Source organism: Cnephaeus nilssonii (assembly GCF_951640355.1).
Source record: "Cnephaeus nilssonii genome assembly, chromosome: 20".
Lineage (NCBI taxonomy): Eukaryota > Metazoa > Chordata > Mammalia > Chiroptera > Vespertilionidae > Cnephaeus > Cnephaeus nilssonii.
This window is the reverse complement of record NC_137091.1, coordinates 38,729,801-38,751,817: the sequence shown is the minus strand read 5'-3', so window position 1 is coordinate 38,751,817 and position 22,017 is coordinate 38,729,801. Positions and strand designations below refer to the sequence as shown.

General features: G+C 50.6%; 1 protein-coding gene across 2 annotated transcripts; it reads right to left on the bottom strand.

Moving 5' to 3' along the window:
• Positions 1–4: 4 nt before the first annotated feature.
• BCKDHA (branched chain keto acid dehydrogenase E1 subunit alpha) lies at positions 5–21,855 on the bottom strand. 2 transcript variants are annotated; one of them, XM_079800089.1, is made up of 9 exons: positions 21,726–21,855; positions 10,986–11,168; positions 10,810–10,896; positions 5,886–5,994; positions 3,637–3,708; positions 1,861–2,067; positions 1,544–1,685; positions 1,241–1,412; positions 5–560 (listed from the first exon to the last, which is right to left on the bottom strand). In XM_079800089.1, exons 1-9 carry the CDS (start codon positions 21,831–21,833, stop codon positions 390–392), a joined length of 1,251 nt encoding a protein of 416 aa, XP_079656215.1. In that variant the 5' UTR covers positions 21,834–21,855; the 3' UTR covers positions 5–389. The 2 variants fall into 2 exon arrangements, with proteins under 2 accessions (XP_079656215.1, XP_079656214.1); XM_079800088.1 differs by having other exon boundaries at positions 11–560; positions 3,547–3,708.
• Between the last annotated feature and the right edge of the window lie 162 nt (positions 21,856–22,017).

Genomic DNA, 22,017 nt, shown 5'->3' with positions numbered 1-22,017 from the left:
ACAGAGACCAAAGGTGGCAGAGAACCAAATGTAGAGAGAAAGTTTATTCACTGCCTGCTGATCACCTCTCACTTTGGGTACGTTCCACAGGCGAACTTGCCATGCTTGCCCTAGCCCAGAGGGGCTTCCAGTCCTGGAGGCATCCCACCTAGCCCTTGGGAAAAGGCACTGCAACCACAAAGTGGGGGCTGAGAGGGCCCCCCAACAATGTAACAGCCTAGAGGAGCTGGGACAGTGAGCAGAAGCCCACCCTTAATACCTCAGTCCTGCCCTGGCCCCTTGGAGGGTGCTGGCTGGGGAAGAGGGTGGTGTCCTGCCAGTTGCCTCCACCCCTCAGCCTGGGACTGCCTCTCGGGGTACCTGAGTGGGTGGGGTGGGGCGAGCAGGCCTCACTTCTCAAAGTGGTCCAGGGGATAGTGCTCGCCGTAGGTCTGCAGGTGACGGGCCAAGGACTCCTGCTGCTTGCGGAGCTGGGCAGGCATCTCCTGATACACATCCGAGAAGAGCAGACTGGGACTGGGCTTCAGCTTCCGCTCGGCCTGCTCGAAGGCCTCCATCACCTGGAGGACACGGGACGGTGGGCAGGTGACTGGCCTCCCACCCAGGGCCTGCCTCCTACCTGCAGGACTTCAGTGAGGCATTAACCCCTGAGCCTTTGTGTTCCCACTGGACAACGAAGACGATCCTCATCACAGTGTGATAGCTAACATCCCCATCAATGCCCCAACCCCAGCATTTCCATCCTTCGCAGGACTAGGTACTGACCTAAGCCTATAGAATGGTTTCAGACTCAACAGCCCTAAGAAGCAGGCAGGTTAGAGATAAGGAAACCAAGGCACAGAAAAGAGACTTGCCGTGACAATGTAGTTGGGGCAGAGCTGAACACACTGCTGCCCTTACCTCTGGCTCCTGATGACCAGGGCCAGGGAGGACACGGGCTGGCTGTGGGTGGGACACTTACACCACCTGCGGATTAAGTCATCCCATCCCCAACCTTCTGAAGCGGGTACCCAGGATCCCTCTTCAGAGATGAGAGAGCACAGGGCAGACATCGTGCCAAGGACATGGCTGAGGTGCATGTGCCCAGGCAGCCTGGCTCCACAGGCCACATTTACAGGTATCCCTGACTCTCCCAGTTCAATGTCCCCCAAATCCCAGCCTCCATCCTCCCAGGGTTCCCCATGATGCCCCACCTCCGGACACCCCCTGGGACTTGTTTCCAACAGAGGGAGCCCCTCACCTTCTTGCGGGACTGCTTCCTCCAGGCCTTCTCCTGCTCGTCATCCCACCAGCCACGGCTCTGCATGTAGTGCCTCAGCCTGGAGATGGGGTGGTCCTGCTTGTCCCAGTAATTGACCTCGTCCACCGAGCGGTATGCCGAGCTGTCGTCACTGGTGCTGTGGTGCCCAATCCTGCTCCAGGCAAGGAAGGGGATACAACTTGGGGTGATAGGGTCAGGCTTTGGAGACCCCAGTGATCGACGTGGGGAAGATGGTAAAGATGGTGGCTGTCAAGGCTGATGGGAATGGGGGGAGGCAGGCACCTATAGGTCATGGCTTCAATGAGGAAGGGCTGGTTCTCTGCCACGGCTCGCCGCCGGGCCTCCTTGGTGGCATTATACACGGCGAACACGTCATTGCCATCCACACGGATTGACAAGATGCCGTACCCGGGGCCTCGAGCCGCTGTGGGAACAGAGAGAGGCAGCTCAAACCCCACGGCTCTGATGGGGACAATGAGCAGGGAAGGAAAGGGGAGGAGGCAAACAGGGCAGCGCTCCGTTCACAGGCTCCTGCGACCTCCCTAGTGCCGACAACACAGGAAGAGAACAGGAGGGGAGAGGAGATGCCAGATCCATACCGATGCCATCCCCGCGGTACTGCTCAGAGGTGGGTGTGGAAATGGCATAGCCATTGTTTCGGCAGAAGAAGATGATGGGGCACTCAAGGGTCGCGGCGAAGTTGAAGCCGGCATGGGCATCCCCCTCACTGGCTGCCCCCTCACCGAAGTAACAGATGACAATCCTGTTGGCATTGGCCCGCTTGGCTGCGTAGGCTGCTCCCACCGCTGTAGGCAGTGAGAGGGTGGTAAGCAGGAGCAGAGCACCAAGAATACTCACCACCCTCTCTCACACACACGCACACAGCACACCATTACTCCAACCCCAGGCTCTGGGGTTCAGGCTGGCTGTGACCAAGCTATCACTGGGAAGAAAACACCTGATATCAGCCCTGGCTGGTGTGGCTCAGTTGGTTGAGCACCCATTGCCTCATGCACCGAAAGGTCACCAGTTTGATTCCCAGTTTGATGGCATATACCCAGGTTGTGGGTTCAATCCCTGGTCGGGATGCATACAGGAGGCAATCAATTGATATTTCTCTGACATCGGTGAAATATTTCTCTCTCTCTCTACCTCTCACTTCCTCTCTCTCTAAAAGTCAATAAAAACCTATTTTTTAAATCACCTAATATCCTGACTGTCCCCCAAACCTGCCCCATCCCCTCTTCTCCCTCAGCTGACATCCACTCCTCAGTCCCAAAACATGAGCACCATCTTTGACTCCTAACTCTCTGTCATCCCCACACTTAACTCTACCTTCAAAAATAGAGCCAGAATCTGACACCTTCTCCCCATCTCCCTCACCTCACTGGCCCAACCTAGGCCCCGCCTATTACTTTCAGAGCAGCCAGACTGGTCAATTGTGAGCCAGGCCAAGTCACTGCACAGCTGACATCTCTCCTGCGGCCTACGGCACCAATTCCACTCTGGGTTAAAGTCAAAGGCCCTGAGGCCCCAGAGATCTGCACTCTCCATATCTCTCTGACACCCCCACCCCCATTCATAGCTCCTCCCTACCCACAAACACATCAGGCAGGCCCCGCCTCAAGAACCCTGCTGGTTCCCCACTTGCCTCCCGGTCTGTCCTGCAATGTCACCTAGTGATACCATCCCACCTTTCCCATCACACAACACTCCTACCTCCCTGCGCCCCCACACCACCACCACCACGCACCACCACCACCCCCCGCCCCATTTCCCCCTGTGGGACTTAACCCGACATGCTCCACGGGTCACTTCTTCACCTTGTTTATTGTCTGTCTCCCCTACCTCCATGTCAGCATCAGGATGGCAAAGGGTTTTGTCTGTCTCTTGTTCACTGTACCTAGAATGGCACCCACGTAGCAGGGACTCCATACATTTGCACCCAAAAGGAAGGTGAAGGCCAGGGTCCCGCCTTATGAAAATCCTACCTACCTTCAGCAAAAATGCCACCTGCAGTTGGCTATGTCTGTGCACGGACAAATGGGGTGGGCACAAGTTTCTGAAACCAAGAGTGTGGGCATGCCTGCCAAACAGATGAGGACACCACCATAGCCCTCCTCTGAAGGGTCCCAGACAAGAAGGGTCTTGAAAGTCTGGAGGCCAGACCAATGCTCTGACTGTGTCAACAACCAGAAAGCCCCGCTGGGATGGAGAAGGGCTGGGGCCTGCACAGGGGTATGGCATTGGTGTGTGTGTTCCGGGCCCGGGACACGCATCCTCACCCTGAGGAATCTGTGTGGCCAGTGGAGAGGAGATGGTGACGAAGTGACGCTCCTTGCAGCCATAGTGGACGGGCATCTGGCGCCCCTTACCCAGGTCGTTCACGTTGCCGTAGCACTGGTTCATGAACTGTTCCAGGGGGAAGTCCCGATACATCAGCACGCCTGCATGGGGAGGAGGCAGCAGTTAGTAGGAGAGGGGGACCCAAGAGGGTAGACCAACCCCATGGGGGTCCCAGGGCAAGGCTCTTCCTGCCCAAGCTTCCAATTTCCTGTTTGTACAGTAAGGGAGCTGGACAAGAGCAGGGGAGGCATACTGGCATGCTTAGGGCACCAGCAGGTGCAGGAACCAGGTGGGCAGGCCAGAAAACACAGGGCCTGGCCCTGGCTGGTTTTACACAGTGTTTACAGCAGACTCAAGGGTCAAGGGTTCAGTTCCTGATCAAGAGCATGTACCTCGGTGGCAGGTTCCATCCCGGCAACCAGTCAATGTGCCTCTCTCACATCAGTGTCTCTCCCCGCCCCCAACTCCGTCCCCTCTCTTTCACTCTCTCTTTAAAAAAACATGGAAAAAATATCCTCCAGTGAAGATTTTAATGAAAAAAAAATTTTTTTTAAAGAAAGCACAGGCTTATCTCAAGAAGGAAGCCACTGTTCAGACCAACTGATTGCTACCCAGGGAGGCTAAATCATCCAGTTTTTCAAAAGATGAAGACATCTAGCTTGTTTTGTTTTTGTTTTTGTTTTGTTTTTTAATGAGAAAGTACCTAATTTCTTTAAACAAATCTCTGGTGGACGCCTACCTACCATCAAAGAGAAGCGACCACAAGGCTCTGACAGGGAACTGTGATGCCCACCTCACCTGGCTGGTGAGGGGTTCCCTGAGGCAGCACAATCCAGGCACTGTTCTGAGTACCACTGTTCTCCCCACTCCACAGCGGGGAGACTGAGAGAGTCAAGGATGGGCACAGAGTCCACCTCACCTTACCTGGCATGAGTGTCCTCAGCAGCTGCCCAGAAGCAGGGCCTTGTGTTGACTGTGGTGCCAGGGCCCAAACAGCCCTGTGTGGAGTGCCCAGCTGCCACCATGAGTCCAGGACCCTCACTTGGTCCTGCCTGGAGACCCCATCAGCAAAAACAGGCAGGAGGCACTCTGCAAACCTGGCTTGTAGCCCAGTCTCTGAGGAAATCTTCCTTGCTAACAATGCTGAACCACAGACTATCACAGGGTGTCTGTCCTCTTACAGCATGTGGGGTTGGGGATCAGGTGCAGTGGAGAGGGGAGTAGACAGTCCAAGAGTAGACCAGAACACCCTACTGGTCGAGGGAGGGCTCTGCACAGCCAGCCTGGCCAAGCCCTGCCTCCCTCCTGAAAAGCTATCCCAGGGTGAGGCCCCCGCCGGTCACAATATCACTCCGACACTGAGTGCTTACCCCATGCCAAGCCCTGAACTAACAGCTTTGTGTCATCTCTCCCACAAACGCCCTCAACAACCATGGTGAAAGAAAGGGTTCACCATCTCCCATTATACATGAGAAAACTAAGGAGCAGTAAGCAACTTGCCCTCGGTCATAAAGTACCTATGAGGAAGGCTCAAGATTTGTCTCCCTGGAAGCCGCAGAGGGGAGGCTCCCTGGCAAGGTCCCCATACCAACAACCAGTCTGGAACCACCCCTTCAGCTCCCCAGGCTAACTCCTTCACCCCAATCACTCTCTTATGCACATCGATTTTCTTCAGTCCTAGCCTTTGATCCTTCCTTCCCTGCACTTGTTCACTTAGAAGCCAGCCAGCTCCCTGACTGGGACCTGCCAGGCCTTCCCATCTGCTTCTGCTCCCGGAAGGCTACGGCGCCTGGAGGGAAGCCAGCAGAGCTCACACGGTGTGGACAGGGGCCCACACCTACAGCTAGACCTGCCCTCACTGCATGTTCCCAGCAACCCCCGGGATTTGGATGGTTCTCAACCCCCAATCATCATCTTGATTTTGGAGATGAGAAAACTGACACTCAGAGAAGGGAAGTGACCTGCCCCAAATCTGACAGCTGGTAGCCATGGACCAATTAGGAGCACAGCTTTTAACCTCAACAGTGCCGGGCTTACACAGAAGGGAAGCCCAGCCCCTCCGAACTCCTGTACCTGGCTTGGCGCTCTCTTGCTTGAAAAGCTCTTCCTCCAGCTCCTTGGACCTCCCTGACAGCATGCCACTCCTTGAAGAGCACCCGGGGTAACTCATGTGGGCTGCGCCTTCACGCCAAGGACTGGGCCTGACCTGCCTCGATGGGGACCACAGACCCAGGCCTCTGGCATGTGTTCCACAGGGCGGGGCCATGGGCAGACGTACCTGCCTCCCGGTACTGGCCAAACACCAGGTCAGTGTTGTCCAGGGCTGCTGCGCTCCCCACGTGCGTCCCTTCCTCACCATAGTTGGTCATGTAGAAGGAGATCCGGCCCTGGAGGTAGAGGGAGGCCCAGAGGCCCGGGCTCAGTTATGCTAGGCAACCACAGAGAACCATCCAAATCCTGACCATCTGATGACTCCGTTGATCGACTTCCTGAAGGCTGTTCTGGGCCAGGCCACACTGGGGTTTCACCCTTCATGGAGGAACTACAAGACTGGTTAGAGCCAGAGTGAGGGAGCTGTGTGATGGACGCTATAAGAACATAGCTACCCGACCAGGGAGGGGCACCAGGGAGCAATGCCTAAGCTGAGCGAAGGTCAGAGTGGGTGGAAGTTTCTAGGCAGAGAGAACAATAAAGGCCATGAGGCTGGAAGGGCTGGGACATGAAGTGGAAAAAGTGGAGAAGGATGAGGCGGGAGAGAGAAGCAGAACCCAGGTAGTGCAGGGAATTACACATCCTGGACTTTACCCGGAGTGTTTTAGAAAGGTCTCTCAGGCTACAGTGTGGGAAATGGATGGAGGAAACAGGACTGAGTGCAGCAAGCCATGCAGAAGGGCCAGTGGCCTGGCCTGGTAGTGCCGAGAAGCAGGGAGAAGAGTGGATGGTTGACAGTCTTAAGAAGCAGTCTCGCCCTGACCGGTTTGGCTCAGTGACTAGAGCATTGGCCTTCGGACTGAAGGGTCCTGGGTTCAATTCCGGTTAAGGGCACATGCCCAGGTTGTGGGCTCAATCCCTAGTAGGGGGCGTGCAGGAGGCAGCCGATCAATGATTCTCTCTCTTCATTGATGTTTCTATCTCCCTCTCCCTTCCTCTCTGAAATCAATAAAATTTTTTAAAAAAAGCAGTCTCCGTGCTCAATTTGACAGCACGTATACTAAAACTGAAATGATACCAAGATTAGCATGGCCCCTATACAAAGATAACATGCAAATTCGTGAAGCGTTCCATATTTTTTATTTACAATAACCACGATATGGAAGCAACCCAAGTACCTATCAATAGAAGATGTGGTACATATACACAATGGAATATTACGTAGCCATAAAAAAGAATGAAATCTTACCATATCCAACAACATAGACCTAGAGAGTATTACATTAAGTGAAATAAGTCAGAGAAATACAAATACCATATGATTTCAATTATATGTGGAATCTAAAGAACAAAATAAATAAACTAAACACAAAACAGCCCTGGATGGGTAGCTCAATTGGTTAGAGCATCGTCCCAATACACCAAGGTTGGGTTTGATCTCTATTCAGGGAACATACAGAAGCAACCAATGAATGCATAAATAAGTGGAACAACAAATCAATATGGCTCTCTCTAAAACTCAATCGATAAATAAAAGTTTTTTTAAAAAAGAAGTACAAATCAGTAGTTACAAAATAGTAATGGGAATATAAAGTACAGCATAGGGAATACAGCCAATAATACTGTAATAACTATGTATGGTGCCAGGTAGGTACTTGAATTATTGGAGGGATCATTTTGTAAATTATATAACTGTCTAGTATGCTGTACTCCTGAAACTAGTATAAAATAATACTGAATAAAAATTAAATTTAAAAAATAGTACTGAATATCAACTGTAATTGAAAAATAAAAAATTTTTAAAATTACATTAGCCCGCCCGGCTGGTGTGGCTCAGTGGTTGAGTGTTAACCCATGAACCAAGAGGTCCCCAGTTTGATTCTGGTTGCCAACTTGATCCCCAGTGGGGGGGGGGGGGGGGGGGTGCGGGAGGCAACCAATCAATGTGTCTTATCTCTCTCTCTCTCTCTCTCTCTCTCTCTCTCTCTCTCTCTCTCTCTCTTTTCTCCATTCCCTCACTCCCTCCCTTCCACTCTTTCTAAAAGTCAATGGAAAAAAATATCCTCAGGTTAGGATTAACCAAAATAATAATAATAAATTTAATTTTTTTTAAAAAGCAGTCTATGGCAGACCCCCATGGATGGCTATACTGGTGCCCAACCCCAGAGCCTGGAAAAGCCAAATGTTAGGTTCCCAGCCTCCCTCACAGCCAGAGGTGGCCACAGGACACAGCTCTAGCCAGATATTTAAGTGGAAGTCTGCTTTTGCTTTCTTCTTTCTTCCTGCCTGGCACACAGCCCTGAAGCCTGGACCTGTGGCAGCCGTCTTGGAATATGAGGCAACAAGCATTCGATAAAAGGCAACTCATCCAGCAGAATGGATTTCTAACTAAACGTCTAGGGACAGAGAAAGTGATAGCAAGGGGGAAGAAGGAGTGAGAAATTGAATTCAGGCCTCCACTTTGGGCAAATGGGGATGGTGGGGCACCCTTCACTGAGAACTGGCCTAAGGGTGGGAGGGGAGCAGGTCTGGGAGGAAGATGCAGAGGCCAAGTCTGGACAGGCTGAATTTGGTGTGGGACATCAGGGCAAGAAGCCAACTAGATCTGGCGCTAAGAGGAGAGCTCTGATTGGAGATCTGGGACGCCCCTGGCATAGAGATAGACACGAGCTCCCTAGAACTACATGTAAAGTGAAAGAGAGAGCCTGGGCTGGCACCTGCAGGATGCCCTCTGCATAGTCCTCATGTGTTCTGCAGGCCTGGCCTTCTGTCATGGTGGGGGAACCAGGTGAATAATGCTTTCTTCTAGGTGGGGAGCCAATTAAAAGTTAATTGACCTCCCAGAGCCAAGTGAGTGGGTGGATGCCAGGTGCTGAGTGCCTGGCAGGGCTGTGAGATTGGTGAGGGGAGGAGCCTAAGAGGGTCCCCTGAGGAAACAGGACCTGGGTTACTGGCAGAGTTCACTGGTTGCCACCCCGTATCCTACCCTCTTCTTCTCTGCTAACAGAGATCTCCTTCACCACAGGCAGCGACTGCACAGACTAAAACACTACATTTCTCATTCTCACTTGTAGCTAGGAGTGACCAATGAAATGTGAGATGTTATTAGGAAGTCCTATACAGGTGGCTATGGGAGATACCTGGAAAGTGGCATGTCTGACCTTCCACCTTCCTTCTACTACCTGCCTGGAATGAAATGTGATGGAGAGAACCCCAGCAGCCATTAGATTCATGAGAGGTCCTCAAGGCTAGAAACCAACACTGGGTATCGAATGACATTGTGGTGCCACCATACCAGCCCAGACCACCTGTCTCCAGATGTCTTTTATGCAGAGGAAAAAAATGATTAATCTGTTGACGCTACTGCTTTTATTTTTGTTAGGATTTTTTTTTTTTGGGGGGGGGGGGAGACTGTTACTTGCAGGTGCAAGTAATCCTAGCTAACAGGATAGACCTTGATGGATGAGTTGAGCTCATTGAGGGCTTCCTTGTCAGCCACTGGGCAAGGGACCTTACATGTTGGTTCTCATAGAATTCCTTCCCCAACCCTACAGGGCAGGTTCTCTTCTTATCCCCATTTTTAAAATATATTAAAGAAACTGAGACAAAGACAAGAAAAATCATCTGCCCAAAGCCATAGCTGTGATTGGACCCACATCTGTGGGATTACAAAGCCCCTGTCTGTGCAGCCAGTGCAGGGGCAGGAAGGAACCCAGGCATGTGTGAGGGTAGGAAGATGGCCTGGCCTGGCACTGAGGCTATGGAGAGGCCACGGCCACAGCGGAATAGGAGATGAATGAACAGGAAGGGCAGATGTGATCCTGTGGACATGGGAGCCACAGGAGGTTTCTGGGCAGGGTGGCGACACCACCCTAACTTGGAGAGCCCATACGGAGTGCTCCTGAGAGCAAGAATCTGGGAGCACGCTGTCTGTCTGATCTGCTCAGTCTGTCCTCTAGGCCAGTGAGCCTCATACTTTAGATCACAGCAGAGTCACCTGAGGCTTGATGCAAATGCAAATTTCCAGCAGGAGTGGTGACATCCGAGGACCTGCCTGCTCAATATTCGTCCCCCTTTTCTAACAGGAACCCCAGCACTCATGCTCTCGGTCTACTCCTCTATTCCCTTGGTTCCTGGGATGGCCCCAGCCTGGCCTATCACAGGAGCTGGTTCAGGGAGGGGTCTGTGACCAAAGCCTGGCCAATGAGCATCAGCCTAGGTCTTCTGCTGGAACATAGGGACTACTTTCTTTCCACCACTAAGGAGCAGGTTTAATTATCGTGAGGCTGGTAAGATCATGACAAATAGCTAATATTGGTTATGGGCTGACAGTTCACTGTTCCTAAGGCCATTCATTACATATGCCACCATCAACCCTCATGGCAACCCCATGCAGACCAGAAAACTGATGCATTGAGAGGCTAAGCAGCTTTCCCAGGGCTGCAAAACCAGAAAAGTCACAGATGAGCACTTCAATCACACCCTGAACCCTTTCTCCACCACCTCTCCCTGAGCTGGAGCATCTGAGACCACCACTGTTTGAGAATGAAGGAAGCCAAGGCAAAAGAGGATAAAAGACACTCAGAGAAACAGGTCTGATGACATCTTTCAAGCCCCCAGACCCAGCTGTGCCCTCTGGACTTTAGTTACTTGAGTCAATATTTCCCTCTTTGACTGGATCTCTGCCCACTGAGGATCACAGCATGTTTGGCACGGGCACTCCGGGGAGCACCAAGGGTCACCGTTTCTCAGGACTATGAGTTCCCGAGAAGGACCCTCACATCTCCTACCTTCCCTCTCCCTGCAAGGATAAGTCCCCAATCTGGCGCACATTAGGTGTTTTCAGTGATCTGGTCCATCCTTCTGCTCCTGGGCAGCGCCCTTCCCACATTCCCCCTCCAGAGCTCCAAAAGAACCCCAAGAACTCTAAGGCCAAGACAAAGGCTCCATTCCACTCTCTCCTCCTTGGGAACTGTCTTTTGGCCCACACACAAGTAGGAGGACCTCAGGTAATTCCAAGCTCCCCCCACCCCCAGCCTGTCCCCACCTACCTGCCGCTGGGACTCATAGAGGATGCGATCCATGGTGTTCAGCAGCGTCATGCTCTTATAGAACTTGAGCACCTTCTCCTGCGGCAGCTGCAGATAGAGGCACAGAGATATGTGGGGCCTGTGGGACCAGAGAGGACATGAGCAAGGGAAGCAGGGTGGGGGAGAAGGCCTCTTACATGGGGATCCTCACTGGGGTTGATGATTTGGCCCTGCCGATCCATGACACGGTAGATGGGGATCCCAGAGATGACATTGGGTTGCATGAATTCCAGCTTGTCTATGAACTCTGCTGAGGCCCCTGGGAACTGGGGCTTGTCATCCAGGGATGAGAAGTGCTGCTGCTGCTGTCTCTGCGGACGCTGGGGAGGGAAGCGGGGGACACCTGAGTCAGGAGCAGCACCCAGGTTCCACTGGCTCAACTCCATGGGGACAGTCAGTATGGCCTGATGGTTAAGTCACCACGGCTCAGGTGGACTCGGGGGCCTGACACACAGGGTATGAATTCCAGCTCCACCACTCTCCCATTGCATAATCTTGGGCAAGTTACTAGAGCGTCTTTGTGTCTTAGTTCCTCATCCAATTGGGGTGAAGATAACAACTATCCCACAGGGTTGTTGTAAAGATTAAATAACTCAATAAAATGGCAGGAAGCTCAAGAACTGGCAGCTATTATTATTATCAGAGGCCCCTGGCATTCAAGACCTCCCCAGTCTGGCCACAGAGAACTGCCTCCCTCTTTTAATCGCCCACAGCTACCACAGGCACAGACATCCCTGCACGGTGCCCTCGAGACAGCCAGATAAGTTCTTTACTGACATCTGTACCCACCACGGAGGCCACCCAAAATAGAGCTAAATCTGTGAGTTTTTAAGGGTCAGCCTGCCTGAGTTCAAATTCCTTGTTTGGTGACCATGGAAAAGCGACTTCTCCTTTTCCAAGTCTTTCCTTTCTCATCTGTAAAATGGAGAATAAGAACACCTTATGGAATGTTATGAGGCTAGCCCTAGCTGGTTTGGCTCCAAGCATCGGCCTGGGGACTGAAGGGTCCAGGGTTCGATTCTGGTCAAGGGCACATACATGCCCACGTTGCGGGCTTGATTCCCAGTAGGGGGCGTGCAGGAGGCAGCCAATCAATGATTCTCATCATTGATGTTTCTATGTCTCTCTCCCTCTCTCTCCCTCTCTGATATCAATAAAAATATATTTCTTAAAAGAAATGTTATGAGGCTAAAATGAGATCATGCATGTAAAATGTTAGCAAAGCACTTATAAGTCATACAGTAAATGCTCAAAAAATGTTGATTATCACTTATTCCACCATATCACTGCAATCATCTCTTTCCTATTTCTTCCCCCATAACTGGGCAAACTGCTCCACACACATCAGTGCCCTCTCCACGCCAGGCCTAACTCCCCCCATAAGCCCAGTCTGACTCACTCAACAAATATTTGAGCACCTGCTTCATTCCAAGCCCTGTGCTGGGTTCTGGGGATCCAGCATGGAAGACAGATGCTGAACAAGTACTGATGAGGGTGAGTCACGTTCTCCTAGAAACCAAGGGACTCTGCACAGCCTAGTGCCGTGGTCAGCAAACTGCGGCTCGCGAGCCACATGCGGCTCTTTGGCCCCTTGAGTGTGGCTCTTCCACAAAATACCACGGCCTGGGCGAGTCTATTTTGAAGAAATGGCGTTAGAAGAAGTTTAAGTTTAAAAAATTTGGCTCTCAAAAGAAATTTCAATTGTTGTACTGTTGATATTTGGCTCTGTTGACTAATGAGCTTGCCGACCACTGCCCTAGTGGAAAGAGGGGCAGGCTTCTCTGATGAAGGGACACGAGAGCTGAGACCTGAAGGATATCTACGAGTCAGGGAAAGAGCATTCGATACCAGGGGAACAAAACATGCAAAAGGCAAAATGTGAGGAGTGGCGTGTCCCTGTGGAACCTGGCAGGAGCTCAGATTGGCTGGAGGAGTTCTGTGGGGAGCATCACACCTGCTGGGATCAGGGGACACCTGGTGGGAAAGCCCGTGAGAAGTCTACATATGTGGCAGGATATGAACCAATTCCATTTCTTAGCTCTTGAACTAACCTTGAACTGGTCTCAATATGGCAATAGCTCTCCTTGATTAAGCACTTGCTGGGTGCCAAGCTGAACTCTGCATGCACAATCTTAATACTACCCTTGAGTAGTTGAGAAAACTGTGGCTCAGAGAGATAAAATAACCTGCACCGGGCCACAGCGCTAAAACTAAATAAGTAAGTCAGGATTGGCTTCAAAACTGGGTAGGTCCAACATTCAGACCCCAAAACCCATGCTCCTAACCCAACTGTGATAGCTGGCTTGGTTTCCACATGCCTACCTCTGTACTTCCCACTGGCCGCCAGATCCCTCTTAGCTCAGAATGGTGGCTTTACTTCCAACAGGAGCCAAAGAAGAATGACTGGACGGGGGGAGGGGGTTGATGACAAATATGTGATACCTTAATCAATAAAGTAATTTAAAAAAAAAAGAATGACTGGATTTGCCATGAGCTGGACCGCACACACTGGTGCTCAGGTGTGTTTCCCTTCCCTCTCTCCTTTAATTGCAGTGAAGAAACCAAGGTTCCAGAGGGGAGCATAAACATGTGTGCGTTTATCTGTGATTATAGTTGTGAGGAAATAAAGGAAATTCCACTCCCAACAGCAGGGCAGGTCCAGGCTCGACATCACGGCAGACTTACCCTCTGCGTGCGAGGGAAGCAACTCAACTGCAGAACAAACTCTGCAGACTGTGCTTCCCCTCTGAGCACTCACATGGCCGGACCTTTCCATCCACCTAGAGGATCCTTTTGTGTTGTGTCTGTCCACACACACATCACAAGCTCTGGGAAGGCAGGGATCATGTCCAGGTTGGTTACAGAGCAGGCACTCAACAGGCAATTATTGAACAAACGCAAACGGATGGATGGTTACATTCACTGGCACTGGAATCCCACTGGCCTGGGTTCCAATTTCTTAGCTCACTGTATGGCCCTCTGCTAGACACTGTCTCTCTTTTAATTTCTCCCTCTGTAAAAGGCTGCAGAGGGCTGCTGTGAAAAGTTCCTAAGATAAGGCACACAGAGGGTTCAGTACAGGTGTGGGACATACTATGCTCGAAAATTGGTAGAAGGGCAAAAACAAAGTCTAGAAGGTTAGGAAATGGGAGAAAAGGAAATGACTGGCACCTCAGGAGGAAGACAAAGACGAGTTGGGGGGAAAGGCTGGCTACACCTCAAACTGGGTTGTGACGCCAGACCATTCCAGAGAAGGTCTGAGGTCCAGGGGAGACAGATGGAACGAGGGCTGCGATCTGGGGAGGAGCTCTAAGAGGGTAGTCCAGAGGCCAGCAGAGGTCAGGACCATAGCATCTCAGGGTGTGAAGGCAGCACTAGAGACTGGAGAGCTACTGTCAGGGCACTGTGGCACACCCCGCACATTAGAGTTGACCCTTGGCTATGCCCCTTCTCTGCGGCCACCTCAGGGTTACTGTGCTAACTCAGTGAGCTCCGTGAAGGGCTCAGCAGTGCCTGGTCCTGAAGAAATGCCCCATCACGGGAGGGAGTGGGTGGTAAATGCCTGCAGAGGAAGGATGGGACTCCACCTACTTCTTTTGTTTTTGGTGAGGGGGTGGGTTTGTTCTGGTGGCCAGGGAGTCACAATGGCAGAGGCTACACACATTTACACAAAGCCTTGAAGCCACATCCTCTCCCGCCACACAGGAAACAGGGAAACCTGCTCTGGATGGTCTGGTCTGCGCAGGTCACTGCTGGGGTGACCCCTCATGGAGTCACTCCCTACAGCACCAAGGTTATGAGCAAGGACTTGAACAAACTGCTGTCCCCTGGCTGTGTAACTAAAGCTCCCTGAGCCTCAGTTTCCTCATGTGTAAACAGAGGGTGGTATGAGTACTTAGCCCAGCACCTGGCACATAATGAACATTCAATACACCCAAGTAACCAAATAATGTATTTGACAGTTGTTGTCAAACAGGTAGATACGGAACACTTGCTCCAAGTCAGGCCTGAACTGAGGGCTGGAGATGAAGGGAAGGGATGGATGACAGATACTTAACACACAAGTTACAATCAAAAGGGGCGAACTCAGAGGCAGCATGGTTTAGTGGTTAGCACAGGGCAGGGGAGGATGAGACTTAACTGCCTGTGTTTGAATCCTGACTTTGCCCCTTTCCAGCTATGTCATCTTGGGCAGGAGACAGTCGTCCTGACCCTGCGTCCCCTTACGGAAAAAATAAGAATTGCTACTTCACAGGCATGGTGGTGAGATGGGTATAAAGCCCTGCCACAGCCGAAACCGGTTTGGCTCAGTGGATAGAGCGTCGGTCTGCGGACTGAAAGGTCCCAGGTTCGATTCCGGTCAAGGGCATGTACATTGGTTGCAGGCATATCCCTGGTAGGGGGTGTGCAAGAGGCAGCTGGTCGATGTTTCTCTCTCATCGATGTTTCTAGCTCTCTGTCCCTCTCCTTTCCTCTCTGTAAAAAGTCAATAAAATATATTTAAAAATAATAATAATAAAAATAAATAAATAAAGCCCTGCCACAGCTCTGGGGGAACCATTTACTACCAGCATCAGATGGAGCATGACGAAAAGCTTCCTAGAGAAGTGGGGGGCGGGGTGTAAAGCTGAGGCCTGCTGGACAAGCAGGGGTGAGCCAGGTAAAGGCTGGGGAAAGACACTTCAGTCCCTGGGAACAACAAAGGCTCTGAGGCAAGAGAAGAGAGCCTCGAACCCTGGCACGCTGGAGACCAGTATGGCTGCAACACATTAATAGCTAACTGTCACGGTGCTGGGCGCACACAATGCACTTCCTTTTTGCCCATGTGCTCACTGAACACGCAGCAGCCAGGTGAGGCAGGCACTATTATCACACCACAGTAAAACAGAGGTCCTGAGGCTCAGAGGGGTCAAGTGACTAGTCCAAGGCCACAGAGGTCATGAGTGGTGAAGTCAGCATATGAAATCAGGCAGCCTGACCCTACTGCCTGGGGAGGCTGGGGAGAAAGGTGGGGTCCAGCCACAGAAGGCACTACAATGAGCTAGGTAACTGAGTCCTCTGTATGCAGGACACTAAGGCCACCCAAATCCACTCCTTCCTGGGGTCTGAAGCACTCTGCCTTCCAACAGCCCAAACTGCTGAGTCCTAACTTTGCTTCCAGCCCAGAAATGTCAGCAGCCTCATCAGAGGCCTTGCCTCCTGGGAGAGCTGGTCTGGGAAGTGTGATTAATCAGGCTTTCTCTGGCCCCGGGGACCCAGGGACCAGGAAGCTTGAGCAGCAATATGCTCTCCCAGGCACTGGAGGTATGGAGCCCTGAGGGAGGCCATCCTTCCCCAGCATCAGTCATGGCCACCGCAGTGGAGAGAAACAGAACCATGTCTTAGGCCCTTACTGACCACAAAGTATATGTGATAGGTGCTTCCTAAGAACCATTTCCTTTCATCCTCACATCTCTCTGAAGGGGTACCACTGTAGTCCCTATTTTACAGATGGAAACTGGTGCTGAAGTCGGGAAAGCTTCTCTGAGGAAGTGGCCTGTCAACTGACATCTGAAGGACCATATTCCTACAAAGACCTCTGGGTAAAAGGGGCTCATCCAAAGAGGGGGGAAATGGCCAGCGGGGCTGAGGAAAGGAGGGAAAGGGCTGAGGCCAGTTCTGTCACCCAGCTTCCCGCCAGCCACCTGGGCAAAGGCTGGTGATACAAGTAAAGACTGGACTAAGCAAGATGTTGCAAGACCTAAAGGAAAGCCCTAATGCTCTCCTCCTGGCAGCCTGGTACTATGAAAAGAAACTGGGCTTTGGAGTCCTGAGCTCCGAGTTCAGACTTCACCTTTCTGAGTCTCAATTTCCTCACCTGTAATGAGAGAAAACTACCAATAGGTACCTAACAGTGTGGTACCAATAAATATAATAATGGGTGTGAGTGGGCACTGTAAATCATAAAGTGCTTCACGATGTGAAAAAAGAGGCTGGGTTCCTTAAGACACAGCCAAGGAGATGGACACATACAGTTAGGAGACCAGCAATGTCCATCTCCAGTCATCCCACAGTACGCACTGGACTCCAACCACTTGGAGACACTGAAGCCCCTGGACAGGCCGCCCGAACAGCTGGGAAGGAGAAATACTTCTGATTTGCACAGACCAAGATCCAGGTGCTTCCTAATTTCCAACAGCGCAGGGACTCTAGTTACCCACTTGCTAAGCTCAGAGAAGTGAAGCATCTTGGCCAGGGTCCCACTTGCTTCTTGGGGTGGTGGCTGAGACACCAACTCAGGACACCTTGACAATCAAGTTTTCCTGCTTCCTCTTCTCCCTGAGCACTAACACATCTGCCAGCAACTGGAAGGGGAGGAAGGGAGACAGGACGGGGCAAACGCCTCCGAGGTGAAAGGAAGGGCAAGCAGGCAGAAGGCAGCCCCACTCTTCCTCCCAATCCAGCCTGCTCCAACCACCCACCCAGTCCACTACAACACAGCCTCCCACCCTTCTCCCAAGGCACCATCTCCTGGCTCCTCTGTGATCAGCTAAAACTGCACCATCCAATATAGCAGCCAGCAGCCACCTGTGGCTATTTAAATTTCAATTAATTAAAATTAAATACAAATGCTAATTGTCTTACAATGGGGTTAAGTACTGATAAACCCACCATAATTGAAAATACCATAAATTGAAATGTATTTAAAACACCTGACCTACTTGGACTCAGTCGGTTGGGTGTCAGCCCATGCACCAATTGCAGGTCAGGGCACATGGGTTGCGGGCTCCATCCCCTGGTAGGGGGCATGCAGGAGGCAGCCAATTGATGTTTTGCTCTCATATCAATATTTCTCTCTCTCTTTCCCTCTCCCTTCCTCTCAATAAACTATTTTTAAAAGTAGAAATAGAAAAAATAGATATTTAATAAAATAAAATAAAAAGATAACCTACTGAACATCACAGCCTTAAATGTACTCAGAACACTTACATTAACCTATAGCTGGCATTATCTTGAGTTTCATCTCAAGAGTTAACTGCCGCCCTAACCGGTTTGGCTCGGTGGATGGAGTGGCGGCCTGCGGACTCAAGGGTCCCAGGTTCGATTCCAGTCAGGGGCATGTGCCTTGGTTGCGGGCACGTCCCCAGTGGGGGATGTGCAGGGGGCAGCTGATCGGTGTTTCTCTCTCATCGATGTTTCTAGCTCTCTGTCCCTCTCTCTTCCTCTCTGTGAAAAGTCAATAAAATATATTAAAAAAAAAAAAGAGTTAACTGCCTTCCAAAGGACCTAAATAGACACTTTTTCAAAGTGGACATACAGATGGCCAAGAGTCATATGAAAAAATGCTCAAAGTCACTAATCATCAGAGAGATGCAAATTAAAATGACAATGAGGTATCCATCACTTCACACCTGTCAGAATGGCTATCATCAACAAATGCTAAGTGCTAGCAAGGATGCGGAGAAAAGGGAACCCGAGCACGCTGCTGGTGGGAATGCAGACTGGTGTAGCCAGTATGGAGTTTCCTCAAAAAAATCAAATATGGAACTGCCACTTGACCCAGTGATCCCACTTCTAGGAACATATCCTAAGAAGCTCAAAACACCAATCAGAGAGAATGTATGCACCCTTATGTTCATAGCAGCACAATTTACAATAGCTAAGATTGGAAACAGCCCAAGTGCCCATCAGTAGACGAGTGGATAAAAAAGCTGTGGTACATTTACACCATGGAATACTATGCAGCAGTAAAAAAGGAGAATCTCTTACCCTTTGAGATAGTATGGAGGGACCTGGAGAGTATTATGCTAAGCAAAATAAGCCAGAGAAAGACAAGTATCACATGATCTCACTGATATGTGGAATCTAATGGATAAAAAAACCCTGATGAACAAAACAGACCCAGAGACACAGAAGCATGGAACAGGCTGCGGAACCCCAGAGGCAAGGGAGGAGGGGGGCGATCATCCCAAGAACTTGTATGCATATATACATAGCCCACAGAGACAGACAATAGGGTGGTGAAGACCTGGGGCGGGCAGTGGGGTGAGATAGAAGGGGTTAATGGGAGGGAAAAGGGCACATATGTAATACTTTCAACAATAAAGATTTAATTTTTTAATATATTTTATTGATTTTTTTAGAGAGAGAGGAAGGGAGAGGGCAAGAGAGAAACATCAATAAGAGGGGAAACATCATGGCATTATCTTGAGTTTCATCTCAAGAGTTAACTGCCTTCCAAAGGACCGAAATAGACACTTCTTCAAAGTGGACATACAGATGGCCAAGAGTCATATGAAAAAATGCCTCCTGCACGCCCTGCACAGGGGATCAAGCCCACAACCTGGGCATGTGTCCTGACCGGGAATCGAACCAGTAGCCTCTTGGTTCCTGTCTTTTTTTTTTTTTTTAATATATTTTATTGATTTTTTACAGAGAGGAAGAGAGAGGGATAGAGAGCTAGAAACATCGATGAGAGAGAAACATCGATCAGCTGCCTCTTGCACAAGCCCTACTGGGGATGTGCCCGCAACCAAGGTACATGCCCTTGACCGGAATCGAACCTGGGACCCTTGAGTCCGAAGGCCGACGCTCTATCCACTGAGCCAAACCGGTTTCAGCTTGGTTCCTGTCTTGATGCTCAACCACTGAGCTATACCGGCTGGGCAAGATTTAATTTTTTAAAAAAAAGAGTTTTTCTAGCCCTGGCCAGCTTGGCTCAGTGGATAGAGCATTGGCCTGTGGACTGAAGGGTCACAGGTTTGATTCCGGTCAGGGGCATATGCCTGGGTTGCGGGCTCGATCCCCCATGGGGAGCATGCAGGAGGCAGCTGATCAGTGATTCTCATCATTGATGTTTCCATCTCTCTCTTCCTCTCCCTTCTTCTCTGAAATCAGTAACAAATATATTTTTTTTAAAAAAAGAGTTTTTCTTCACTAGAAGCAGGAGACATAGATTGGCCTTTTGCAGACATCATGGGATGTGAAAACACAAAGCACAATATCCAAAGTATGTTGGCCACACAGTACATTGCGGTTGTTTGCCCTCGTGATCATGTGGCTGACTGAGAGCTATAGCCGCTGCCTCTGTCCAGCACAACCACATATTGCTAGTCCAGGAAAATATCAAAATTCAAAGTAAGGTTTATAATGAATGTTTCATTTTCCCCCATTATAACATCGAAAAATTGTAAATCAAACCATCGTAAGTTAGAAACTACCTGTAAAGTGAAAATTTCAGTTCCTCAGTGGCACTACCCATGTTCCGAGTGCTCAGGTGGCTACTGCACTGGATAGCCCAGACAGAACACTTCCATCATCACCAGAAGTTCTATAGGACAGCCCTGGCCTAAACCCTTCTTTGACTAAATGCTACTACTCCTTCCCTCCATTCAAAAAAAAAAAAAAAAAAAGTCTTTTTTAATTTTAGAAAGAACAAGTAGGAGAAATAAAAGTGGGGAAGAAAAACCAAGACTCCAAAAATATGTACATTTTTAAATATACATACATAGAAAGTAGGACTTTGTAAGACCTTCTCTTCCTTCCCCCCACCCGTCCCCAAAAAATGAAAGAGGGGAGTCAACAGGGAAGGGCAGCGGGGAGACTGAACCAGAAGGAAGCTGATTTGATCAGTCACAAATGACCTTTCCCAACTCCTGCCCCAGTTCTGCCCACATCCCGCCCACTGGCCCAGCCAATGGGCTCCTGGGACTGACATCAGCTACAGAGGATCTGATTGCTCAAAAAAAAAAAAAAAAAAAAAAAAAAAAAAAAAAAAAAAAAAAGCCACAAAGACCAACCTAAAGGCAGGAGCCTGCCCTACCTCCATCAGGCTGTAGCAACCCTCACCTTCCTAATACCCCTCCCCTCATTCCTGGCCTCTCCACCCTCCTCCCATTTCTCCTCGCATCTAGAGCTTCTTCCCATAGTGTCTAGCTTCCCTTCCCTGTGGATTGGAGGGTCAGAGGGCCCAACCCCACAGGATCTTGACGGATTTCCCTCCAGGGCCCTCATCAATCCGGGCCCTCCAAAAATCACCTTTCTTCATCCCTCCCTTCCCTGCAGCCTCACTTCCAAAAGCGGCCAAACATTCCTATTGCCCACATCACGTACCAGTTCTTGGCATGCTACATATTTAATTTTCACAACCACCCCATGAGGTGCCACTGTTAGCATTTCACAGAGGGGGGAATTAGGTCCAGAGAGCACCACGCCAAGCCCTTGCCCACAAGCTACACGGCTGGAAAGGGGCAGATGAGGAAGATGACCCAACGTGATCGAGCTTCATAACCTTCTAAACAGCTACTCTCTAATTGTGAGATTTTAGTTCATAGCTCTAGGGCAGCCCACGAGGACTTCCAATAAGATTTTTTTTTCCTAAGAAATGTGGGCAAAGTGCCTCTGTGGACCTCTCTCCCTCCTCCTCTCTAATTCAACAAGTATTTACGGGACCACAACAGACAAGGTCCTGGTGCTGGCATTTGATTTCGGGGGACACGGGATCAAACCATGTTTTATGCAACTCATCTTAAAATCCGAATTGTAGCAAAAGAGCAACGAAGTGCCGGGCACTGTTTTAAAAAGCCCGAGACTGGAGACCTGATCTCTCTTTTCTCCTCTTTGAAGGGGAGGGGTCTTGACGGAGGAGTCCCTCCGCTTCGTAAGGCCGTTTCACCCCCCAAGCCCTGCGGCAAAGGTCTCGCTCCACGCGGCCCTCCAAACGGCCACCCGCTTCCCTGAGGATGGATGGCAACTCAAGAGGAACCCCGTCCCTCTTTAACAAGCGGTCCCTTCTGTGGCAGCCCTTTCTTCACTCCCTGCAGGGCTCACCTTCTGAAGACAGCACTGACATCCCTATTTCCCCCTGGGGAAAACGCCCTGGGGCCTCAGGTACTCACGGACACAGCCAGCCCCCGAGTCCCAAGCCGCCGCAGGAGCTGAAAGCTAGCCCGGCCCAAGCCTCTCCTTGGTCCCCATAGCCGCGACACACCGGCCGCCAACGCCATCTTGACTAACAACCCGTTGGTGACCCGCCCCTCTCCTCCGCGACACCGGGGGCTGCCCCTCTATGAGCCTGACTCAAATGCCAGCACCACCCGGCAAATAAAGCACCTGCTACTAGTCCCGATGTCTCTAAAATACATCTGTGAGTGGGTAAAATGAACTAGTGTCCCCAAAAAATCACTCTGG

Bases quoted from the DNA above. Each gene is read 5' to 3' on its own strand.
- BCKDHA (XM_079800088.1), bottom strand. From the start codon at position 21,833: ATGGCGTTGGCGGCCGGTGTGTCGCGGCTATGGGGACCAAGGAGAGGC. The intron at 5,995-10,809 runs GTAGGTGGGGAC...CTCTACCTCCAG, and splicing joins TCTATGAGTCCCAGCGGCAG to GGCCGGATCTCCTTCTACAT. The intron at 2,068-3,546 runs GTGAGGATGCGT...CACTGCCTACAG, and splicing joins GGCCACACAGATTCCTCAGG to CGGTGGGAGCAGCCTACGCA.